Raw genomic sequence first — 21,383 nt, 5'->3', positions numbered from 1 at the left:
CCCCAGATGATGAAAGATGAAAACATTGACAGCCAACCAGAATCCACCTGACTTTAAAGAGCAGGAACATTTAACATCAGCTGACAGCAGAGCATGCTTATGATAAATCAAAGCCTTTTGATAAACAGCGTGGACTGGTGTGGACATTAATGTAGTTAATAACAGCTATCAACAATAACCAGTTAATACATTGGTAAACTGCATAATAATGGAACTATTCACTAAAAAATCACCAACTGTTTGATTTTTTGTCCGCCGTCTACTTCGAATTACATTAGGCTTAGATGACTTTTATTTTGACAACAAACTCCGGAAGTTGGTTTTTCCGGAAGTCCTCGCTGAGTGCAAAGAGTTGAACCTGGCTGCATATGTTCAAAAGAAACTGGTTTATTTTTGTGGAAAACCTCCGCGTGAATTAAAATTGTGGTCTTTGGTGTGAAGACATTAATGTACCGCTTATACTTCGAGCCAAGTGACCTGTTTTAGGTACATGACAGCATTTGTTTTTAGTTTGGTTTGGTATTTATTTCCTGTATACGTTTGTCAGCTCGTTGATCGTTCTTAACGATAAATCCAGGAAGTTCAACCTGGTAACAATAATTTCAGACAAAATACCATACATTAATACAGCATTGTCTTTAAAAATCATCTCTATCATTTTGTTTGTTTACATAATATTAGTAGCGTTACGTTAGCAACAAACTGAAATAACTAGGAGGATGTTGGCTAGTTACAATTTTAACTTTTCTATTAAAGGCACTTGTATTTAACTTCTGTATTTTATATGCTAAGATAAGTTTAGTTTAAGTTTGCCACCTCCACATGTTACGTGTTTAGTGGAAACGAAAATACACAAATGAAAAGTAAATACTCATACATAAAACAGCAGATTGCAACAATATGAAGGCTTTCTTCAACCAATCCTACAGGTTCAAACTCTTCTGAGTGTCTTGCATGGAGAACATTGTGGTTTACATTCCCAAGGAAGCATGTGTCAAAAACATGCCTCTGCAGTCTCTGTCCAGCTCCACAGCCAGGAAGATCAGTGTCCATGGATCAGAGAAACAGATGCCCCAGACAGTAACGTGGATCTGTCCGGTTGAGCTGCGGGAAAAAGAAGTGGCTGTGGGCAAGGACAGCAGAGAACCGGTCCCACTGAGCCAGAGGCCACTGCTCTCCAAAATAACTCCAGGCCAGTTTTCACTGCCTGTTGTGAGTTCCAGCATCACTGCCTTTAAGGTCTTAAGAAATATTTTAAAAGCACATAAGCCTAAAATACAATTTTCAGGGCTGGAAAATGATGCTGCCTCTCTGCCCAGCATCAGGGGATCTGTTCAGCAAAATGCTATTATTGTGTATAATGGCCAGATCTTCCTCTCAGTGAGGAAGTCACATTGCAGGCGAGTGAGATTACAAAACTCTCCCTCAGCACCTTCAGGTGTGTGTCCTGTTTCTCCTAGTAAACAGAACCAAATAAATACACCTAGCTGTCAGGCACAACCGCTTCTGGACACTTCACCCAGACCACAACAGAGCAAGGTAGGACATTTCCCTCTTTTATTATAGTTTTCAGTCTGTGCTGAAAAAGGTATAAATGCCAGTAGGTGTAAATGTGATTTGATTCTCATTTGGGATTTAAATTGCACTTAATATTTAGTAATATTATTGATTTAAAGAGATGGTTCACCCAAAAATGCAATTCTTTATCATCATTTACTCACCTTAATGGAGTTGAATCTGTGTGATTTTTTTCCCCCCTCTGTTGAACACAAAAGTCAATATTTTGAAGAGTGCTGGTAACCAAACAGTTGACGGTAGCCATTGACTTCCATAGTATTTTCTATATAAGTCAGTAGCTACTTGCAACTGTTTGGTTACCAACATTCTTCAAAATATAGACTTTTGTGTTCGACAGAAGAGAGAAACTTATACAGGCTTGGAAGAACTTGAGGGTGAGTAAATGATGACAGAATATTTATTTTTGGGTGAACTGTCCTTTTAGCTGCACTGACAGTGTAAGATGAGAACAAAATTTGAACTCAAATAAGCTGGATAATGACACTAACTTTGCAACACTGACACTGTTATTAAACTGAATTGAATGAACAAAGACAGCATTGTCTTTTGTAGAGATACTCATAATAACTTCTTTCTCTTATCATCAGTCTTAAGATTTATTATAGTGTCATGTTGCAGAGAATCTTGAAAGCGGGTCTAAATATGATCATGATGACAATTCAAAGCTGTTTACGCTACTTCATAAATGATCTGAAAGGGATTATCTGTCAGATAAATTCATGCATAACATCATTTTTAAATTGCTTTAAATGTTCAGAAAAAGAACTAGTGATTTACTTGACATTTTGTGATATATTGTGCATTGTTTGCTCTAGGTTTTGATACAGATTTTTATCGAATTTCTGATTTTTGCACGTCTCTTTCCAATCCACAGAGACAGGATGTTCAGACTCCAGTCAAAGATCTTGACATTAACATACAGATTTCACCACTTCTGCACAAAGTCTCTGAAGAAATGCCTGAGCAATGCTGTACAGACAAAGAGTGTCAAAAGGTCAAGCTTTAGTCTTTTATTTTACTCTGTGTAAAATACGTTTTGAAGATGGACATGATATTTTAATACAATTAAAGGTGCTGTAAATGATTTAACAATTTCCTGGATGGACATGCATAAAATGTCCTAAGTACTAAAATAAGTGTCACCATTGTCAGTCCTGTCTTTTTTAACTAACCACTGAAGGTTTTCTGCCTCTCAATCATTTTATTTTGTTAGCATTCTTTATGTTTGAGCCAATTACCTAAGCCAGAAAGAAACAATAGTTTTTTAAAAGCTTTCTATAATACATGTCTACTTTTGAATGGCTGTGAAGGGAGAAATATACTTTCAGGATAGTGCAGTTATGACATCTACCAGCAGGGACTAACTAGTCTATGCTAACCAGCCAAACCTTGACCACTTGGTCAGGAGGACATAGATTTTTCTGAATCCTTTACAGTACCTTTAAATCTGTATTAAATAGGGATTAAGTAATTAGTGCTGTTTCAAAACCTTTGTGATCTCATATTTATTAATTAATTTTGCCTTTGAATTCTCAGGAAGATGAGTCCAGGTCACTGAGTAGCCCACCCAAACCTCCTGAGGATCTGGAGTCTGGTCAGGAGACGTCTAGTTCCCAGCCCAATTTCCTCCAGCAGCCTCAGATCATCCACACATCTTCTGTCGTCTCAGAACAGCCTGAAGCAGCAGCAGCAGGAGGAGAAAGAGAGACGCATGAGGATGACAATGAGCGTTTAGAGGGCGCATTGCTCCCCAGGGCTGAGAGCTGTCTTGCATTTGATTTTGAACAGTTGGCCCAGGAGGAGAGAATCAACCACCTACGAGCTCGGCTGAGGCAGAAGGAAGCCGCGCTCAGCGTCTTTAAAGCAAAGCCAACGGATCAGATTTAGAGGAGCAGACTGTGCCAAAGATGTCTGTTCAGGAGGTATACAAGTTCCTAGTGCATCATTTTATGTGAACAGCATAAAGGAAGAGTTTACCCAAAAATGAAAATTTGGTCATAATTTACTCACCCTCAAGTTATTCCAAATCTGTATCAATTTCTTTCTTCTGCTGAACACAAAAGAAGATCATTTTGAAGAATGTGGGTAGTTGCTGGTCCCCGTTGGCCTACATAGTATACGAGCCACTGTGTGGTTACCCACATTCTTCAAAATATCTTCTTTTGTGTTCATCAGACAAGAAAGACATTCATAAATGTGATGACAAATTAAATTATTCATAAAAAAAAATAATTTTTTAGGTGAACTATCGCTTTAAGATGAGTAGGTTTGTTAATTTAATAGCACAAATATTGTCATTTAAATAAAATATTTATGCCAAAGCAGAGATTTATGAACATAATGTGTTTGTGCAATAAATACAGTGATTAATTTGTTACCACAGTTACCACAAAATCAGTTTGGATTTAATTTTTAATTTAATTTTAACTTCTAGAATTGAAATTATTATACATTAATTCTCAGTTCAAATAAAAGGTTTAATGTCATACTGAGCATTAGTCATTTAATTTCTGCTGTACATCGTACCTCAAGTTAATAATGTACCCACACGTCTGACTGTTAACATAACGTTTTGTCTTTATTTTATCTGTAAGTGTGTTCTCTCTGACTGGCGCTGAATGCGTTCCTACATCTATCTTTGTTTCATTTATCATTTCAGCTGAAGCCTACACACTCCGAAATCTCTTAACTGGCTTCTTGCTGAGATATACTCATGATAACTTCTTCCTCCATTGTCGTCACTCTTAGAATGGATTTCAATGTCATGCTGCAGAAAATTCTGAGCTATAAATGATAGACATGAGGGTGTCAGTTTTGGTTTATTGTTGTTTATTAATCAGATTTCTTTTGTAGTTTCATGCATCTCCAGTACAAGACAAGCTTTGCGATTAGGAGTTGTCTGTGTGTCGAGGAAGGGTAGGATGTGTCCGTGTCCGTGTGTGTGTGTGTGTGTGTGTGTGTGTGTGTGTGCCATTGGCCCGTCCCCTCCTGGTCCTCCTATAAGAGCACACCGGAGTAAGAACGTCAGTAGCTCTTTAGAGAGACCAGACCTTGAAAAAAAAGACATGCCATCAGACGGAATGCCTACCTGTCATGCCAGACGCCTTCAGATGCGTAGAGAATTCCTAAAGGTAAGACTCCACATGCACTTACATAGAAAAACTATTGAAATGGGAGGCACCAGGATCAGGCTTTCAAGCTAAGGACGCTTACACCTGTTGCATGTTATCTGGGTGTAGAATTAGGGTAGTAAAGACCACTTCATGCTGATTTTTTATCTCATCTTGGGGCATTTAGACCAAAAAAAAAACTTTATTTTTTGCTAAATGACTAGTTTCCATGGATGAGTCAAATTACCTTTTTGTGAGTAACAATTACTGCCTCCAATGTCAGGGAGCTATTATGACGTCAATTTGTCGTGTGGGATGTAGAAAAATATAGATCTGCAATCCACGCCATCATATCAAAAGGTTATAACAGTTTGCAAAAGGTCATCATCTGAGTCGGCAGCTTTTTGTGTGCACTCTTAAAATAAAAGTTCTTTTTTGGAACTGATGAAGAACCTGAACATCAATGGAACCTTTCACTTACACAAAAAGTTATTTCTAGTGGATGAAGGTTCTTCAGTTTATTAAAAAGTTCTACAGAAAAAAGCAGTGTTTGTTGACGGGTTCTTTGGGGAATGAAAATGGTTCTATAGAATCACTGGAACCTTTATTTTTAAGAGTGTAAGGCAACATTGAAACTATGTATTCAAAGGATCTTGCATAGTAGCAATGCCATCTGGACTTTTCGTACATGCTTTCAAATCAGTAAGGTTTGCAAAACAAAACGTATTCAGAGCATCATCCATCAAGAATTGTATCCATTGCTTTGACAAAAAGGAGTGTATCTGTCTGATAAGATGCAGGTGGCTGAGAGTTTGTTTGTTTCTGGTGAAGCAGGTGCCCAGCTGGCGAAGTGTGTGTGTCCTCTATTCCCTGTACTGCATCCTGATCCTGCCAGATGCCGGCGAGGCTGCCAAACCACGCTGTGGACGAGAACTAGTTGCTGACCTGGAGTTTGTGTGTGGAGACCGTGGCTTTTACAGAGGTGAGAGTCACCTACAAACGTCATCTTACACTTCTAAAGTCCTGTATTTTCAAAAAGATGCATGTGCTGATTGTGTGAGTCAAAGCGGGACAAACCCTGACATGGTTACTTATCGTGTACCATTTGGTGTGGACACAGTGATTTGCATGTCTCTAAATCATTAAGCGCACTCATAACACCATATCATATTCATAACACTTAATATCAGTGTATTAAAAGTGGCCTTGCCCTGAAGATATAGACCGTGTTATCAAGTCAAGCTGTTATCATTATGGAGTTGATGCAGATCAACCAACCAATAGCAAACAGTAACCGACTGCTGTTGTAGGTGGTATGAAGTTATATTAAACATTTAATAAATGACAATATAAGTCACCACACCAACATGTACTCTTGATTTGCGGTTGTTGATATCAACATTTTTATTTCTGCTAACTGAGGCCCTTTCACCCTGTTCTGTATCCAAGGCCACCTTGACACTTTTCGCTCACATTTTCTCATTCGCTCTCACTCCTTTTCTCAAAAGGAACATTATGACACGGTCTTAGTGACAATATCTAATTTCAGCAATTTTACAAAAAATTTAATAATTCCTAACATTGGGCTACATAAACTATATACACACCATTCAAACTTTTTAAATTGATTAAAAATACAGTAAAAACAGTGATGCTGTGAACAACTATTACAATTTAAATGAACTGTTTTCTACTTGAATATATTATTAAATGTAATTTATTCCTGTGCTGCAAAGCTGAATTTTCAGCAGTCATTACTCCAGTCTTCAGTGTCACATGATCCTTCAGAAATCATTCCAAGTTAAAAAGAACAGCATTTATTTGATATATTCTTATTATTTTTGATATAATCTGATTATAAACTTCAATTTAATCAGTCTTTACTGAATAAAAGTAATAATTTCTTTAAAAAAAACTTTTTGAACTTCTGTATGTATTCAATTATTGTTGTAGTTTTATTAAGCGCTCAATTTATTTTTAGAGCATACAAGGCATAAATTCTCTTGCATGACACCATATGGGCAGTTTGATAGTTGCAGCTAATTCACATGAATGTGCGGATCACTCCGCTGTGGCGACCCCTGATAAAGGGAATAAGCCGAGAGAGAGCTAATTCACATGAATGTAACTGGCATTAAAAGTATTTTGCTTTGTGTCTGTTGGGGTTAGGCAAACCTGGAGCAGCCCGTAGCGGCGGCCCCCGCTCTCGTGGGAAAGGGATCGTAGAGCAGTGTTGTGTGCGTGCATGTGACCTCCAGCATTTGGAGTCGTATTGTGCCAAACCCAAGAGGCTGCGGCGTGACGTCCCTGCATCTCTGCAGCAGACTCCGGTGAGACTTCAACTCCACAGATACACATACAAATCCCATTCACCTGATTCGCCTTTGTAAAGCATAGAGGAAAAGTTCACCCAAAAAATGATGACATTTGACTTTCTTCTGTAAAACTGGTCACTCACTCACTTAATCACAATGAATGGGAGCGGGAGCTTCAAAACGCAAAAGTGCTTTTTTATTTTTGTTTTAGTAATTTTATTACTTCACATAGTACACACAAATTTAGTATTTCACATAGTTGCCCCCCATGCTGCTAACATTTCTAATTTTCATTTAAATTCTTCATCTTACAATATAAACTAAATAAAAATGTACACTTATTTTATTTCAGCTTTATTTCAGTTAACAACTGTTTTTAATAGTTTTAGTTAACAATAATAACACTGTTCGAATAGTGAACAAATCTTCAGACCAGTTTAGTGAATAGGACCAACTCATTGATTGAAAAGAATGATTAGTTCATGAATCAAACATGAATTGCTTCTCACATGAACATGATCTAGAGCGGATGTCAAGATTTTCAGTGAATAATGACACAAATTCCAGTTTATTCCTCACATATGACTTCGCAACTTAACTAGTTCTTATTCACATTTGTTATGTTTAAAAAGGGTTCGGGATATTGTTCAGAAATTAACCTTTTGTGTTTTATGAGTCTCACGTAATAATACTGCCAATTTGAGCAAACAAAACCTTGCAACTTTGAAACCCAGCAAATTGCTTAAATTCTACACACTGTCGTTCTCTGTTTGTTGCAGGAAGATCAGTTTTGGCTGGTGTTTCAGCGGCGATACCAGAAGCATGCAGAGATGAACAGAGATGCGGACGCTGCTTCTCAAAGACTCAGAGAGCGGACGCTTTACCGGAGGAACTCCAGAGATTCAGTTTTACTAACCAACCAACCCTCCTCAACACTACAGCAACCTTCCACTGAGAGAATGCCATCAGGACCAACATTTCTCCCCCACATCCGATAGTCCTGGCTCCTTTTGGATCTGTGTGGACACTATGAATCACCTTCCTTCACTTAAAAAAAAAAAAAACTTTTCTGTCCTGGCAGATATATAAACTGAGCACCATGTAAGAGAAACTAGAGGACAAGATGCCAAAGCCACTCATGCCATAAAATAGTGAAGAGCAGGGTGTACCTGAATGGTCACGGGCTGTACTAGCGTCATTAAGAATATGCTGAATACAAGATGAATTGTATTTTTCCATTCAGTTTTGTTTTCAGCTACCCTCTGTCTTTGGGTAAACAAGTTCAAAGCAAGTTAAAGTTGAATGTGTTTGTATGATGGCTGAGGTAAGTCATTTTGAATGTAAATGTGACGTTTTTTAATGAAAGATTGCTGATGTTAGTGAATCTATTTTCTTATGTTTTTTATGTTTAATTTATGTTCTATAAGATTAGTGTTTTCTGGTACTTGTAAAATATGTATCTAAAGCAGAGTTGTAAAGAATTTTACATAAAAGAAAACTGTGAGGATACCATGCTGTTCATTTTAATGGCCATGATATTCTGACATACTCCGATCAGCTCTATTTTAAACGATGCATAAAGACAGATTCCAGGGGCCTCATTTATCAAATGTTGCGTATAAACCGCCCTAAATTTGTTCTACGATCATTTCTCAAAATTGTCTAACAGATGTGACATTTATAAATCGCAAATGATCTTGAAAACGCCCCCTAATTAATATCATTACCATATAAAAGAGCACACGCCAATATCCAAATTTCTATGCTTGAGAACGAGCACAAAGAAGAAGAAAAAAAAGAACTTTACGGAGTCTGAAATTGAGGTCCTGCTGGCAGAGGTAGAGGTTCGTGCGCGGACACTTTTTATTTAATAATGTGTAATTATTCTGTGGACAAACAATGTGTGTGTGGTTATATTCCATTGACTATTATCAAAATGATTACTTCTAGGAACAACAGAAATAATAATAATAATAATAATAATAGTAGTAGTAATTATAAAACAATTGGGTTTCCGAAAGTAAAAATAAACTACAAATTCAAGTAAAATTTTCAGTCATCTTTTACAAAGTGAGCCATCCTACTTTTAAAATCACTTGCTATGACAGCTAATAAGTTTAGTATCACGAAATTCTTGCAAAACTTAAAAAAAACATTATTGAAAGAAAAATTTTACGTTTCATATCATAATAAATTATTACACGACTATGGTCTCCGGTCTGAAAAAAAGCTGCATGTGATTTGGCATTTCTTTATATTTACACCGTTTACTAATTCTGCTCAAATGTGCCATTAATGTACTGCATTAATGTACTGAAACAAAAATAGTATATAGTGTAGGCCTATTTTATACAAATATAACTGATGTAAATAACAAAAACAAAGTTTAAGGCTGATGTCTCTATTCATTTTCACAGAAGCAAAGCAGCAGATGTTATAAATAAACAGTTAACAATGTTATTGAATAGAATATATTAAAGGGGTCATATGATGCTTTTTTTAAAGATCATTATTTGGTGTATTTGGTGTAACAGAATATGTTGACATGCTTTAATGTTCAAAAAACACATTATTTTTCAAATACTGTACATTATTGTAGGTCTTCTATGCCCCCCCCCTCTCTCAAACGCTTCGTTTTCTGCAAAGTCCCTCCTTCCGACAAGCGCAGTCTGCTCTGATTGGCCAGGTGACCCAGTGCATTGTGATTGGCCGAACACCTCAAGCACTCGTCGGAAACGTAACGCTCTTACCATAATCGCCAGCTTCATCTTTCAAAATAAATGTAAAGACAGAGCCCGAAAGGGGAACAGAGTCGCGTGACAGACACAGTGATGAAGCTGGTATGTGTTTGCATTACACAAGCCACGGTTAAGACAGCTGCCTCCACTGTGATGTGTGACCCTCCCTCCCTCTCTCTCTCGTTCTCTCTCTCTCTCACTCACACACACACACACACATAAAATGCATTGCTGTTCTGTTGTAAGTAATCTTAAAGATTCCTAAATGCATCTACTTTCGGAAGGCCAAATAAAGTGCTTTTGCTTTCGCCTAGAAACACACAGCGTCTCCCTGACATGCTGCTTCAACACTAACTGCGTTACTGAAACCACGCCTTCTTTCTTTGTGCGCACATTTGGGCGGCATTATGCTAATATTTCCACATAGTGAGGTAGATATGTGGGGGCGTGTTAGAACGAGCCGTTTTAGGGGGGCGTGGCAGAGTCTTAACTTTGATAAAGAATATCTCTTTGGTTTTGAGACTTTAGTCTTTGCAACTTCAGGGATCTTATCTATGCACAATCAGCTTGTAACACTCCAAAGAGAAAGGAGAACTTGAAAGCGCATCATATGACCCCTTTAAAACCGTTATAGCACGAAATAGGCCTATTCTTATAGGCTACACAGACAAAACAGTTGATGCGTTTATGCATTTTTAAAAAAATATTTTACGCATTAGTAGAAAATCAAAACTTCGCAAGTTCTCTTATAAAATAAGATAATTAAAAAAAACAACAACATGGAATAAACTGTGTACAGAAAGCGAGTAAAGAACTCGCAGCATTAGGCTACTAAAAAGGTCAGTTTAATCTCCCCAAAAAAATCCTGTTAATAAAAAATCTGACTACACTGCACAATTAATCTCTTGCACTGCATCTTTGTTGTTTATGATGAATTCGATGCTTGCACGTACGCTGCTTTTATTATTCTTGCAGCTTAGATGTTCAAATAGCTGCAGTACTCTGACATTGCCACAAGGAAAAGTGCGTACCCCTGCTCAGACCCTGGCGTGACGGTTAGTAGGCTACTTTTCCACGTCAAAGACCGTTTTTATAAATATGAACGTTGCACATTTTATAAACGAGGCCCCAGATCTTCTAGTGAGAGCTCCTGAAAGCTGCATGTTTCTAAGATTCTTTTTGGATTATTAGATATCGTCCCAATGACCTCTAAGGAGGCAAGAACATTAGTCTGTTATAATAAATAATATCACCACAGCCTTGGTGTGTTATCACTATCTAAACATGGAATAAGTTTCTTTTTGGTATGCATTGGTGAAGTTTAGTGTTATGGCTTGGATATTCTTCACAAAGGTTTTTAGCTTTGCAGGCAGCATTTTTTACATTGCAGTAGAGCAGCAGTGATGAAAGAGTTAAAAACAAGCAAGAGGAACAAGGACAGGGCAAAAAAGAAAAAAAAAGTTCAAAGACGTTTAATAAAGCATTGTATAGTGTAGTAAAGTCCTGTATAGTAAAGCTTAAATAAAATCTAAGATTGATCTACATATTTTAAAGGAGAAATGTTTACTAAAATCCATTTTTATGAGGATCAATTAGTCATTAAATAGATACTTGACATTTCACACACACACACACACACACACACTTCTGTGAACTGCTGTCAGTGACTATTAGCAGCTGTCATTTGTTAACTTGTTATTAATATTACAGAACAGAATAAAGGCTACTGGAATTACTCCCCATCTTGGAGATTCTTCATGTAAAATCACTGATGAGTGTAACAGGTAATGTAACACGGCAGAGATATTCAAAGTTAGTCATGTATCGTTCTATGAGAGGTTTGTCCAGATGAAAACGCACTTTCTCGCCCCTCTCTGTCCTTGAGCTGATAAGAAGCCTGCTAGAGTTTATCTGGAGTTTCACAGGTGACAAATCTGAGCTTCCAAGACACAGCACACACACACACACACGATCTGCTCTTTAAGGTAAACTGGCATACAGTCTGTTCATTTTATTAATGTATGAAGTTTAATACCAAAAAGATTTTCATAATTTGAGGGCTCTGACATCATTTGCATCATTGTGATTGTGAAATCATCACCAGTGATTACTGCAGATGGACAAGTCACCTACACTACAATGGAGAAGTTTGGATTGGTCATTTTTTGTTTGTTTATTTGTTTTCTAAAGAAGACTCCTAATCATTAACAGTAATTTTGTGAAATATTTTTTACAATTTAAAATAACTATCTTCTATTGTAATGTATTTTAAAATGTAATTTATTCCTGTGATACGAAGCTGAATTACTCCAGTCTTCAGTGCCATCCGATCCTTCAGAAATCGGTCTAATATTCTAATTTGGTGGCCAGCAAACATTAGCAATGTTGAAAACGGTTACATTTTTGGGGGGGAAACGGTGATACTTTCTTTCAGGATTCTTTGATAAATCAAAAGATCAAAAGATCAGCATTTACTTGAAATAGAAATATAACATTAGAAATGTCTTTACTGTCACTTTTGATCAATTGAATGCATTCTTCCTGAATAAAAGTATACATTTCTTTAAATAAACAAACAAACGTAGTGACCCCTTTTGAACTGTAGTGAATGTCACTCTTGATATGTCAGGAAGAGACTGAAACTTGTAACCATCAGTGTAGAATTTCAACAAATGTGTTTCCCAGGCCTTGACCATTTTTGCAGTCTCAGCATCACATTTTTTTTCTTTTCAGATGTGAGAGATGGAGATGGTTGTATAATGCTGAAACAAACTTACAGCTGCTTGGGTCTTAGATAAGAAACACAGTCGACATCACAATACTCAATTTTTCCTTCTGCGTCAGAGTCCGATAATACGGCTCACTCCCCCGTTCTGGAGATGGACCAAATCTCCTGGGCACTGTGGTCAGGATAAACATGCCCTTTTAGCTCTAAAAAAAAAAAAGACCAAGCAACATTGTCCATTTTTTTGTTGCTCTAAGTTGCTAAAGTTTTTATCAGAAACACATTTAACTACACTTAGCTCTTAGCTTTGGAAATAGTATTGAAGAAAGAAACCGCCAGAAAACATACCTGAATAAAATGTTCAGTGCTAGTTTTTCTTTGAGAAAACACTTCAGACATAGAGGTGCAGAGACACAAACGGCAATTTTCATCTGAAATGTTTGAATTAATTTGCATTTTAATAATCTATTCATATTCACCTTTCGACTCCACAAGAAAATTCAAAGCATGTAAACAGACAAAACAGACTAAAGCATCTTGACCTTGTGAGCAAATTAAAAGGAAAATTGACCTCTCTGTGTCCTCCTATAGGCCAAAAACAATTGTGGGAGTCAATAAAGATATATATATATATATATATATATGAACATGTTGAGCTAATTTGTTTCAAGTTAATGCAATTAACAACAGATTACAATATTCATGCATGAACTGTTTAAAAAGAACACGACTACATGGCCCACTTTTATTTATTTAGTTTTTATCTGTTAAAGAGACTTTGGACATGTGATTTTCCGTAAATCAGTCCGATTTCTAGCAAGGATCTATGTACATAAAGAATCAAATGTTAGCAAACATCTGTGTAATCATTTACCAATTAGCTGGGGAAAGAAAACACAGCAAGAGGACCAGACAAAAGTGCCAAACAGACAAGACGTTTCATGGGCTTGAAGCTTCTTTCCATTTGGAATTATATCTGCGTAAGTTGCTTTTCTTAATTGATTTTTACAAAGAAATTCGCTTTTTATTCCCATTATGGTCTCTCACAGTAGATATTAGCAATCACCACCAGGCCTATAGGCTATATTGTAGGCTACTGACTATGAATAAAAACGGTGTGTTCTCTGCTTACTTGAAATTATATTTATATGTATTTCATGTTTCATTTTTAGTATAGTGTGGGTTTTCTTTAGACATAATGCTAAATATGAGATGTATGTGTTGAGACTATAACTTGCAGATTTGTTTTTCTTTTCTCTCCAGGTTTGAATCCAACACCATGTATCTCGTCCTGCTGTTGCTCTGTGCAGGTGTAAGTCAATTAATCATAAAATGAGAACGATTACACAATATTTTGTGGTAGTAAAATGAACATTTTCAAGTGACCTTTTATAAATTGTGAATAATCAATCCTCTACTTTTTCTATTTACTTTCCACTTCCAAGTTCGTCTTATTGTCTATACAGGTCACGGCACCAGCGTCACGTCGCGTTAATCCCACGGATCGCGATTCGCGTCGCGTCGCGTCCAGGGGTGTGTCTATGTGGTGGCCAGGGGTGGCACCGGCCTCCCCCCTGAAATTTGGCTGGCCACCCCAGGTGCCACCCCTACCATCAGGGGCGTGTCTACAGCATTTTAAATGGGGGGGCCAGTCGGGGGCACTGGCTCAAAAGAGGGTGGCCGGGGGGAGGACGATGTGTTTGCAGAACGATGTATGTTATAATACATTGTGTACACTCACTAAACAAAGAGTGACAGAGCAGAGCCAATTCATAAAAGAACAATATTTAAAAGCACACGTCCAGTTTTGTGTGAGTGAAGGAAATCCGCTTGGGAGTGGAGAGATTCATCCTCGCGCACATGGCTCGCGTAACATTATGCGCTCTCGACATTGTCATTAAGATGACATTATAGAAACCACCTAAAATTAAGTATAAAGAAGAGAAGAACGCGGCCCTAGGCAGCTGCCTACACAGGATCCGCCACTGCCAGATGCAGTTATAAATGTACAAAAAACAAGCCCATCGCAATGGTAGGGGGGGCACTTGGGGTGGCCAGCCAAATTTCAGGGGGGGCCGGTGCCACCCCTGGCCACCACGTAGATACGCCCCTGCCTACCATTGCGATAGGCTTTTAGGATGTTTTTATTAAATTTTAAGTTCTTTTATGAATTGGCTCTGCTCTGTCACTGTCTCTGTCACTCTTTGTTTAGTGAGTGTACACGATGTATTATAACATACATCGTTCTGCAAACACATCGTCACAACATGTGATGTTATGTGACATTGTTTACAAGCCGTTATATTGATGTCTTTGCGCCGCTGAAACACTAATTGAGAGATTACATGAGACAGGATAAGTATTGTAAAGTTGTAGGCTACTCTTTCTTTAACTTACCTTCGGATGTTTAGTAATGATTATTTTGTGATCATTTCAGGTGGGCCTCGCGCTGAGGCGCATCTGTCACTCCACATTAAACAGCGCCAAAACGGCATTTATTGTTTAAATACTGCAATACAATGGACAAAATTTGAAATCTGAGACTTTTTCATATTAAAAGTATTAAAGCACAATGCTTATTGCATATATTGGATGGGAAGTGCCCTTCAATGTTCCGTCCATTAACTGAAAACAGGCTAGACTAATCGATTCTTGGGATTTAACACCATACACTCATTTCATACGGACCACAACATTTTAATGGTGGGTTTACAATCTCCCCTTTCTTCAGCTTTCCCTGTCTACCTGCGACATCACTGTTCTGCTAAACTCCGGCGTTCTCCTTTCTTGTCTTCCTGATGATGCCCCTGTGCTGGCAGACCCCACATACACCTGGAGCTTCACGTCTGCTCACACACAGCAGCAGCACACACTTAAGGAGAAAGGAAAACTCCTGAACCTCAGAAACATAAATACGACCCACGAAGGCCAGTACAAGTGTGTTCAGGATGGCTATAAAGCAGAGGATCGTATGAGGTTGAGCAGAACATTCACAATACGTGTGGAAGGTTAGAAGGTTTTGTTGCATTGATGACTTTTAATCTCAGAGGTCAATTAACTAACTGAACCCTTTCTTCTTTCTTAGTGCCCCCACGCTTTCAGGAATGGCAGGTTGTCAAAGAAGTAGCTGGGAATGATGTGACGCTTCCATGCAAGGTTGCCACGTTTTTCTCTTCCGGAGAGACAGAAACCCCTCCTGTTGTCTGGAAACGAGGGACCGAAAATGGTGCGAGGCTTCTCAAGCTCGACAAAGACACGGATGACCAAGAGGAGGAGGACAAGACACCTCACAGGATTTTCTGGAACATCAGCCCTGAAGAAAAGGACTGGGCAATTAAAATTAGTCAGACCAGAGAGGAAGACGCTGGGATGTACCACTGTGTCATAAATAATACATCTCAGATGCTGTCAGTGGAGCTGGAAGTGGCAGGTACTCCTTTCAGACACTTCATCTGTTTTAATGTTATTCTCATATTTTATTCGTAAAAAAAAAACCCATTAAAATATTTATAAATACTGTGTTTTAACTTAGGAATAATAAATCTAAACAAGTAATAATAATAAAATGTAAACAAATTATATATATATATATATATATATATATGGGTGTCTGTGTGTGACCCTGGACCACAAAACCAGTCATAAGGGTAAATTTTTTGAAATTGAGATTTGATATTCAGCTTTCAGATGATTTAAATAAGCTTTCCATTGATGTATGGTTTGTTAGGATAGGACAATATTTGGCCGAGATACAACTATTTGAAAATCTGGAATCTGAGGATGCAAAAAAAATCTAAATACTGAAATCAAAACTTAAGTTTTGATATATGTACAGTAGGAAATTTACAAATTATCTTCATGGAACATGATCTTTACTTAATATCCTAATGATTTTTGGTATGAAAGCAAAATCGAAAATTTTGACCCATACAATGTTTTGTGCTCCAGGGTCACACACATATTCTGTTTGTTTTAATATTATTCTTACATTTAATTGTATTAAAATACAAAAATATTTTATTTACAATTAAATGTTTGCATAAATTCTGTTTTATTATTATTATTATTATATTAAGAAAATTTATTATAAATTAAAATATAATTAATGAAAACATATATAAAAGCCTGTTTTAACATAATTATTACACTTTAGAAATTATTTTAAAAAATATTTTTAAAATAATTTAATTTGAAAATAAATGTTATTTATTTATAAATACATGTTTTTAAATATTATTCTTACATTTAACTTAATAAAAAAAGAAATGATGTAATTTAAAAATAAAATGTATATATAATTTCTGCCTGTTTTAATATTATTATTATTATTACATTCAGGGAAAAAAAATTATTTAATCTAAAACAGACAAATATTTACAAATGTTTTTAATATTATTTCTACATTTAAGGAATAAAATAAAACCAAAATGAATTTTATTAAGAATAAAATAAAGAAAATATTTCAAATATATATATATACATTTTACTATATAAGAGTAAAAGAAATGAGTTATTTTCAAAATAGATCTTATTTATGAATTTACTCAGGGGTAATCTACTGTAAAACAACATTTGATCTGTAACTGGAATGAGATTTTTTTGGGGGATTACGTAAATTATGGAATATACATAAACTGTATTTTTTTTTTAATCTCAAATCACATCCTTTTGGAAAGAAATGACTTATTTTTCAGGGTAATCTTTACCTCCTATTTTATTCCTTAGCCCTCCCTCTGCCCCGCTGCTATGGCCACACTGGCCCATTGGAGGACTGTGAGGACCAGGACAGCAGATCAGGGAAGGCAATTCTGCAGGATTCACTCAGAGACTTCTCCGCCTCTGTATACGCCGAACTTAAAGGCTCAAAACCCCAAACCAACTTGATCTTCTCTCCAACCAGCATTGCTGTAGCTCTTTACAACCTGCTATTGGGTAAGACAAATAATGGAGGAACGTCATACAGTCGCCAAAAGGCTACACATTGTACTTTGTTGAGCTGCTGAGCCTCTTACTCCTCTCTCTTTGTATCACCCTCTTTCCAAGGTGCTCGAGGTGAGACCAGAACACAGCTGGAAGGTGCTCTTAGGATTCCTGTAGAATTCTCCTGTGTGCATTCTGAGACAAAGAAACTGAAACAAGTGATAAAGGACACACTGAAAATGGCCTCTGCTATCTTTTATTCCCCAGGTAGCCTCAATAAAAACTCACTCATTAGCTATAGATAACCACTCACCTTGTGAAAAAGAACGACATGCTAAATACACTCTTAAAAATAAAGGTGCTTCACGATGCCATAGAAGAACCTTTTTGTCTAAATGGTTCCATAAAGAACCTTTAACATCTGAAGAACCTTCCTGTTTCACAAAAGGTGCTTTGTGGTGAAAGAAGGTTCTTCAGATTATAAAAAGGTAAGAAAGAGATGGTTCTTTAAAGAACCTTTGACTGAATGGTTCTTTGTGGAACCAAAAATGGTTCTTCTATGGCATCGCTTGAAGAACCTTTTGAAGCACCTTTATTTTTAAGAGTGTACTTTAAAAGGAGAGTTATAATGGATAATATTTTCTTAAAAATACACACACTTAACGGCATGTTATTTAGAATGAATTGAAAATATATTCTAGTTTAAATTGATATTGAATGCACTCTGTTAATCTTAAGCGAGCTTATCTAACGGCAAAAGAAGGTTCTTCAGATTATAAAAAGGTAAGAAAGAGATGGTTCTTTAAAGAACCTTTGACTGAATGGTTCTTTGTGGAACCAAAAATGGTTCTTCTATGGCATCGCTTGAAGAACCTTTTGAAGCACCTTTATTTTTAAGAGTGTACTTTAAAAGGAGAGTTATAATGGATAATATTTTCTTAAAAATACACAGACACTTAACGGCATGTTATTTAGAATGAATTGAAAATATATTCTAGTTTAAATTGATATTGAATGCACTCTGTTAATCTTAAACGAGCTTATCTAACACACTTAATTAGAACTTACATTAGTACAGCTTTATAACTAATTTCAGAATTCTGTTGCTTTTGAAATTTGGTTAATGTGCTGCAGATTTATTATGGTAAACTAAAATATACTTTAATGTCATTTCTGTCGAAACTCACATGTCATGTATTTAAACATATTTGTAAGTACACGTGATGAAAATGCAATTTAATACATTTTAAATATATATAGCACACAGTGTACTGTAATTGAGTACTTTTAGGTGTTAGTCAACACATTATAATAAGTGTGCTGATTATTAAAACAATGATTTACAGTAAAACTTTTAATTTGACATTTTTACAAACTGCACTTTTTAAAAGTGTACTTAAGTGTGTTTCGAAACAGTCATGAAAGTCTTCTCCGTTTACTGTCCACTTAAGTGTTTCATTCATTTATTATCTTCAAGTACAGGTTTTTAATGATTTAATTTTAGGATTACAATTAGGCTTACTTCTTTTTCACAAGGATTTATGTTGTCAAAATAAAAGCATTGCTGTAATAACATCGGAATCACTTATTCTGGACTTCATTTTGATACTGCCTAAATTAAGACGGCAGTCATATCCATAGCCTGAAGAGTTTTGTTTCCACATAGAGCGACAGTTGGGAGAAGCTTTTGTCAACCAATCAAATGAGTTCTATGATGCCATGCCAGAGAAGCTGACCAATGACAGCAATCAAAACGTGATTCTCATCAATCAATGGGTGGCAAAGAAGACAAACAATAAAATCACCGAGTTAATTGATTATGTGGATCCCACCACCTCGTTTATTTTGTTAAATGCTGTCTACTTTAATGGTAAGTGACATTATATATCTGAATGCTGTACCTGTTTATTTTGTATGACACTTGTCATAAAGTTTGTTTGTATTTCTTTGTGCTTTACAGGTAAATGGAAGACCGTTTTTGAATCAACAAATAAACGGGAAAACTTCATGAAGTTTTCAGGTGAGGTCATTGAAGTGCAGACTCTCTACAGCTCCAAGTATAACCTTCAAATGGGCTACAACAAAAAATTACAGGCTGAGGTAAGTGTCGCAATTAATTCACAAAGGTCATTATTAGGAAATGGTGCCGTTTGTGTGCATTTGAGATCATTTGACTTGATACCGATATTATTAACTGAATACTTAACTTAGTTACATTATTTTATAGATTTACATTGTTTAGTGTATAAGGCCAATTATTATAAAACATTGTTTGTTTTTCTCTTCAAAATATCAGCCAATTTTGCCCCCTTTCACCATATTTAAAAAATAAATATATTTATTAAAAAAGTGCAACCATGTAATGTTTTTAGATAGTTCTGAGGCAAGTTTCTCTTAGTCTTTATTCGTGTCTCATCAAGCTCTATTATGGGAAAAATATCAGTGATTACATTTATTAGATTTTTTTCTATAAAATTTTGCTTTGGCAAGAAACTAGATACTATTATTTACTAGATACTAGTGTGGTGCATTTCAAAAAGTATACCTAAGAACTTGCACAATTGGTGGCTGACTAAATACTTTTTTGCCCCACTGTAAATACATAAATTTAAAACACATAAATAAAAATTACATTAAAAATGTTGAATTAAATAAAATGATGTTATCTAAATAGAAATAATTAAATAATAAAATATAACTAAAAGGGAAAAAATCCTTAATTTTACATTGCATAAATGACACCATTTCCTATGAATGAATTATAAGCACAAACACATACATTGCAGAACTATTTCTCCAGGTCGGAAAGTTCCCTCTTACGGGTAAAAACAGCCTGTACATACTGATCCCGCGCACAACGTCAGAAGAATCCTTTGTATTGATGGAGAATAATATAAACAAAGATTCTATTCTATCAATGGTATCTGAGATGAATAAAATCCCAGCCCAAACCGCTGAGGTCATACTGCCTAAAATTAAACTGACAGTGGACACACAACTGGAGGACTTGCTGAGGAATCTGGGTAAGAAAGTCACTTAATTTACTCCAAAATGCTGCATCATTTACTCCTCTTGTTCCAAACCTATAATCCATTTTCTCTCTCTCTCTCTTTTTTTTAACATATATACACAATCCTATTTTCCATACAACCTAAATATTATAAGAAAATCATGCACTACAATATATTCCAAGTCATATATTAACTTTGTGAGAAGAAAATCGCAAATGAGTCATTTTTCACTGAAAATATTTTGAAAATGTTTTGGCCTGTTTCTCACTCAAAGCTATGATATGGCTTCAGGTAACTTGGAATATAGTGCAAAAGTCATATGGACCACTTTTATTATATATTTGTGATCCTTCTTTTTTTGTGTGTGTGTGTGCTTTTTACTCCTTTTTGGCAACAATGAATGGAAAAAGGAAGCATGTACACTTTAAAAATTCTCATTTTGTATTCCATGGAAGAAAAAAAAAACCAGCATGCATATTTGCAACAAATGTGGATGAGTAAACCATGACCGAATTCTCCTCACCTCTCCTCAGGTTTGTCAGATCTCTTCCTAAATCCTAACTTGTGTGGAATATTTCCGGATGAATCTGAATCATTGCTCTCAGATGCCCGTCACAGCGCCTTTCTCTCGCTGACAGAGAAGGGAGTGGAGGCCGCCGCAGTCACAAGCATCTCTTTTTCTCGCTCTTTCTCTTCTTTTGCAGCTCTACAGCCCTTCGTTCTGATACTGTGGAGCGATGAGGCTGGCGCTCCTCTTTTCATGGGAAGAATAATTAATCCAATTAATCCATAAAAAGACAACACAACAGTGTCACGCCACAAAAAAATAATCAAACTTTCTTTTATCCCAAACAAATGCATTTATGTAACAATATCATGTTATGCATAGAGTTAGAATGCATGCAGAATCTCGGTCATTAAAGATGTACTTTACATCATGCATTCGTTATTTATTTTCCATGAGATGACAAAAAATCTGATGCATG

The 21,383-nt window shown here is 36.2% G+C and overlaps 3 protein-coding genes across 4 annotated transcripts; all 3 read left to right on the top strand.

Annotated features, from left to right (window-relative positions):
• Nucleotides 1-324: 324 nt before the first annotated feature.
• Nucleotides 325-3,607, top strand: LOC107599055 (uncharacterized). Its single transcript, XM_016290539.1, has 4 exons — nucleotides 325-486; nucleotides 930-1,539; nucleotides 2,453-2,572; nucleotides 3,115-3,607. The coding sequence occupies exons 2-4, from the start codon at nucleotides 955-957 to the stop codon at nucleotides 3,463-3,465; spliced, it is 1,056 nt and encodes a 351-aa protein (XP_016146025.1). The 5' UTR covers nucleotides 325-486; nucleotides 930-954; the 3' UTR covers nucleotides 3,466-3,607.
• A 215-nt stretch (nucleotides 3,608-3,822) lies between these two features.
• LOC107598996 (insulin-like growth factor II) lies at nucleotides 3,823-8,510 on the top strand. 2 transcript variants are annotated; one of them, XM_016290481.1, is made up of 4 exons: nucleotides 3,823-4,709; nucleotides 5,523-5,670; nucleotides 6,858-7,018; nucleotides 7,783-8,510. In XM_016290481.1, exons 1-4 carry the CDS (start codon nucleotides 4,500-4,502, stop codon nucleotides 7,999-8,001), a joined length of 738 nt encoding a protein of 245 aa, XP_016145967.1. In that variant the 5' UTR covers nucleotides 3,823-4,499; the 3' UTR covers nucleotides 8,002-8,510. The 2 variants fall into 2 exon arrangements, with proteins under 2 accessions (XP_016145967.1, XP_016145966.1); XM_016290480.1 differs by having other exon boundaries at nucleotides 5,520-5,670.
• Nucleotides 8,511-13,347: 4,837 nt separating this feature from the next.
• Nucleotides 13,348-21,335, top strand: LOC107598994 (plasma protease C1 inhibitor-like). Its single transcript, XM_016290477.1, has 10 exons — nucleotides 13,348-13,446; nucleotides 13,730-13,778; nucleotides 15,198-15,474; nucleotides 15,552-15,896; nucleotides 17,192-17,398; nucleotides 17,510-17,653; nucleotides 19,053-19,256; nucleotides 19,347-19,486; nucleotides 20,187-20,409; nucleotides 20,931-21,335. Exons 2-10 carry the CDS (start codon nucleotides 13,746-13,748, stop codon nucleotides 21,188-21,190), a joined length of 1,833 nt encoding a protein of 610 aa, XP_016145963.1. The 5' UTR covers nucleotides 13,348-13,446; nucleotides 13,730-13,745; the 3' UTR covers nucleotides 21,191-21,335.
• Nucleotides 21,336-21,383: the final 48 nt, after the last annotated feature.

The sequence above is a fragment of the Sinocyclocheilus grahami genome, unplaced genomic scaffold (genome assembly GCF_001515645.1).
Source record: "Sinocyclocheilus grahami isolate Dianchi unplaced genomic scaffold, SAMN03320097.WGS_v1.1 scaffold259.1, whole genome shotgun sequence".
NCBI lineage: Eukaryota > Metazoa > Chordata > Actinopteri > Cypriniformes > Cyprinidae > Sinocyclocheilus > Sinocyclocheilus grahami.
The sequence above is the reverse complement of the archived record's forward strand: the minus strand, read 5'-3'. Positions and strand labels throughout refer to the sequence as shown.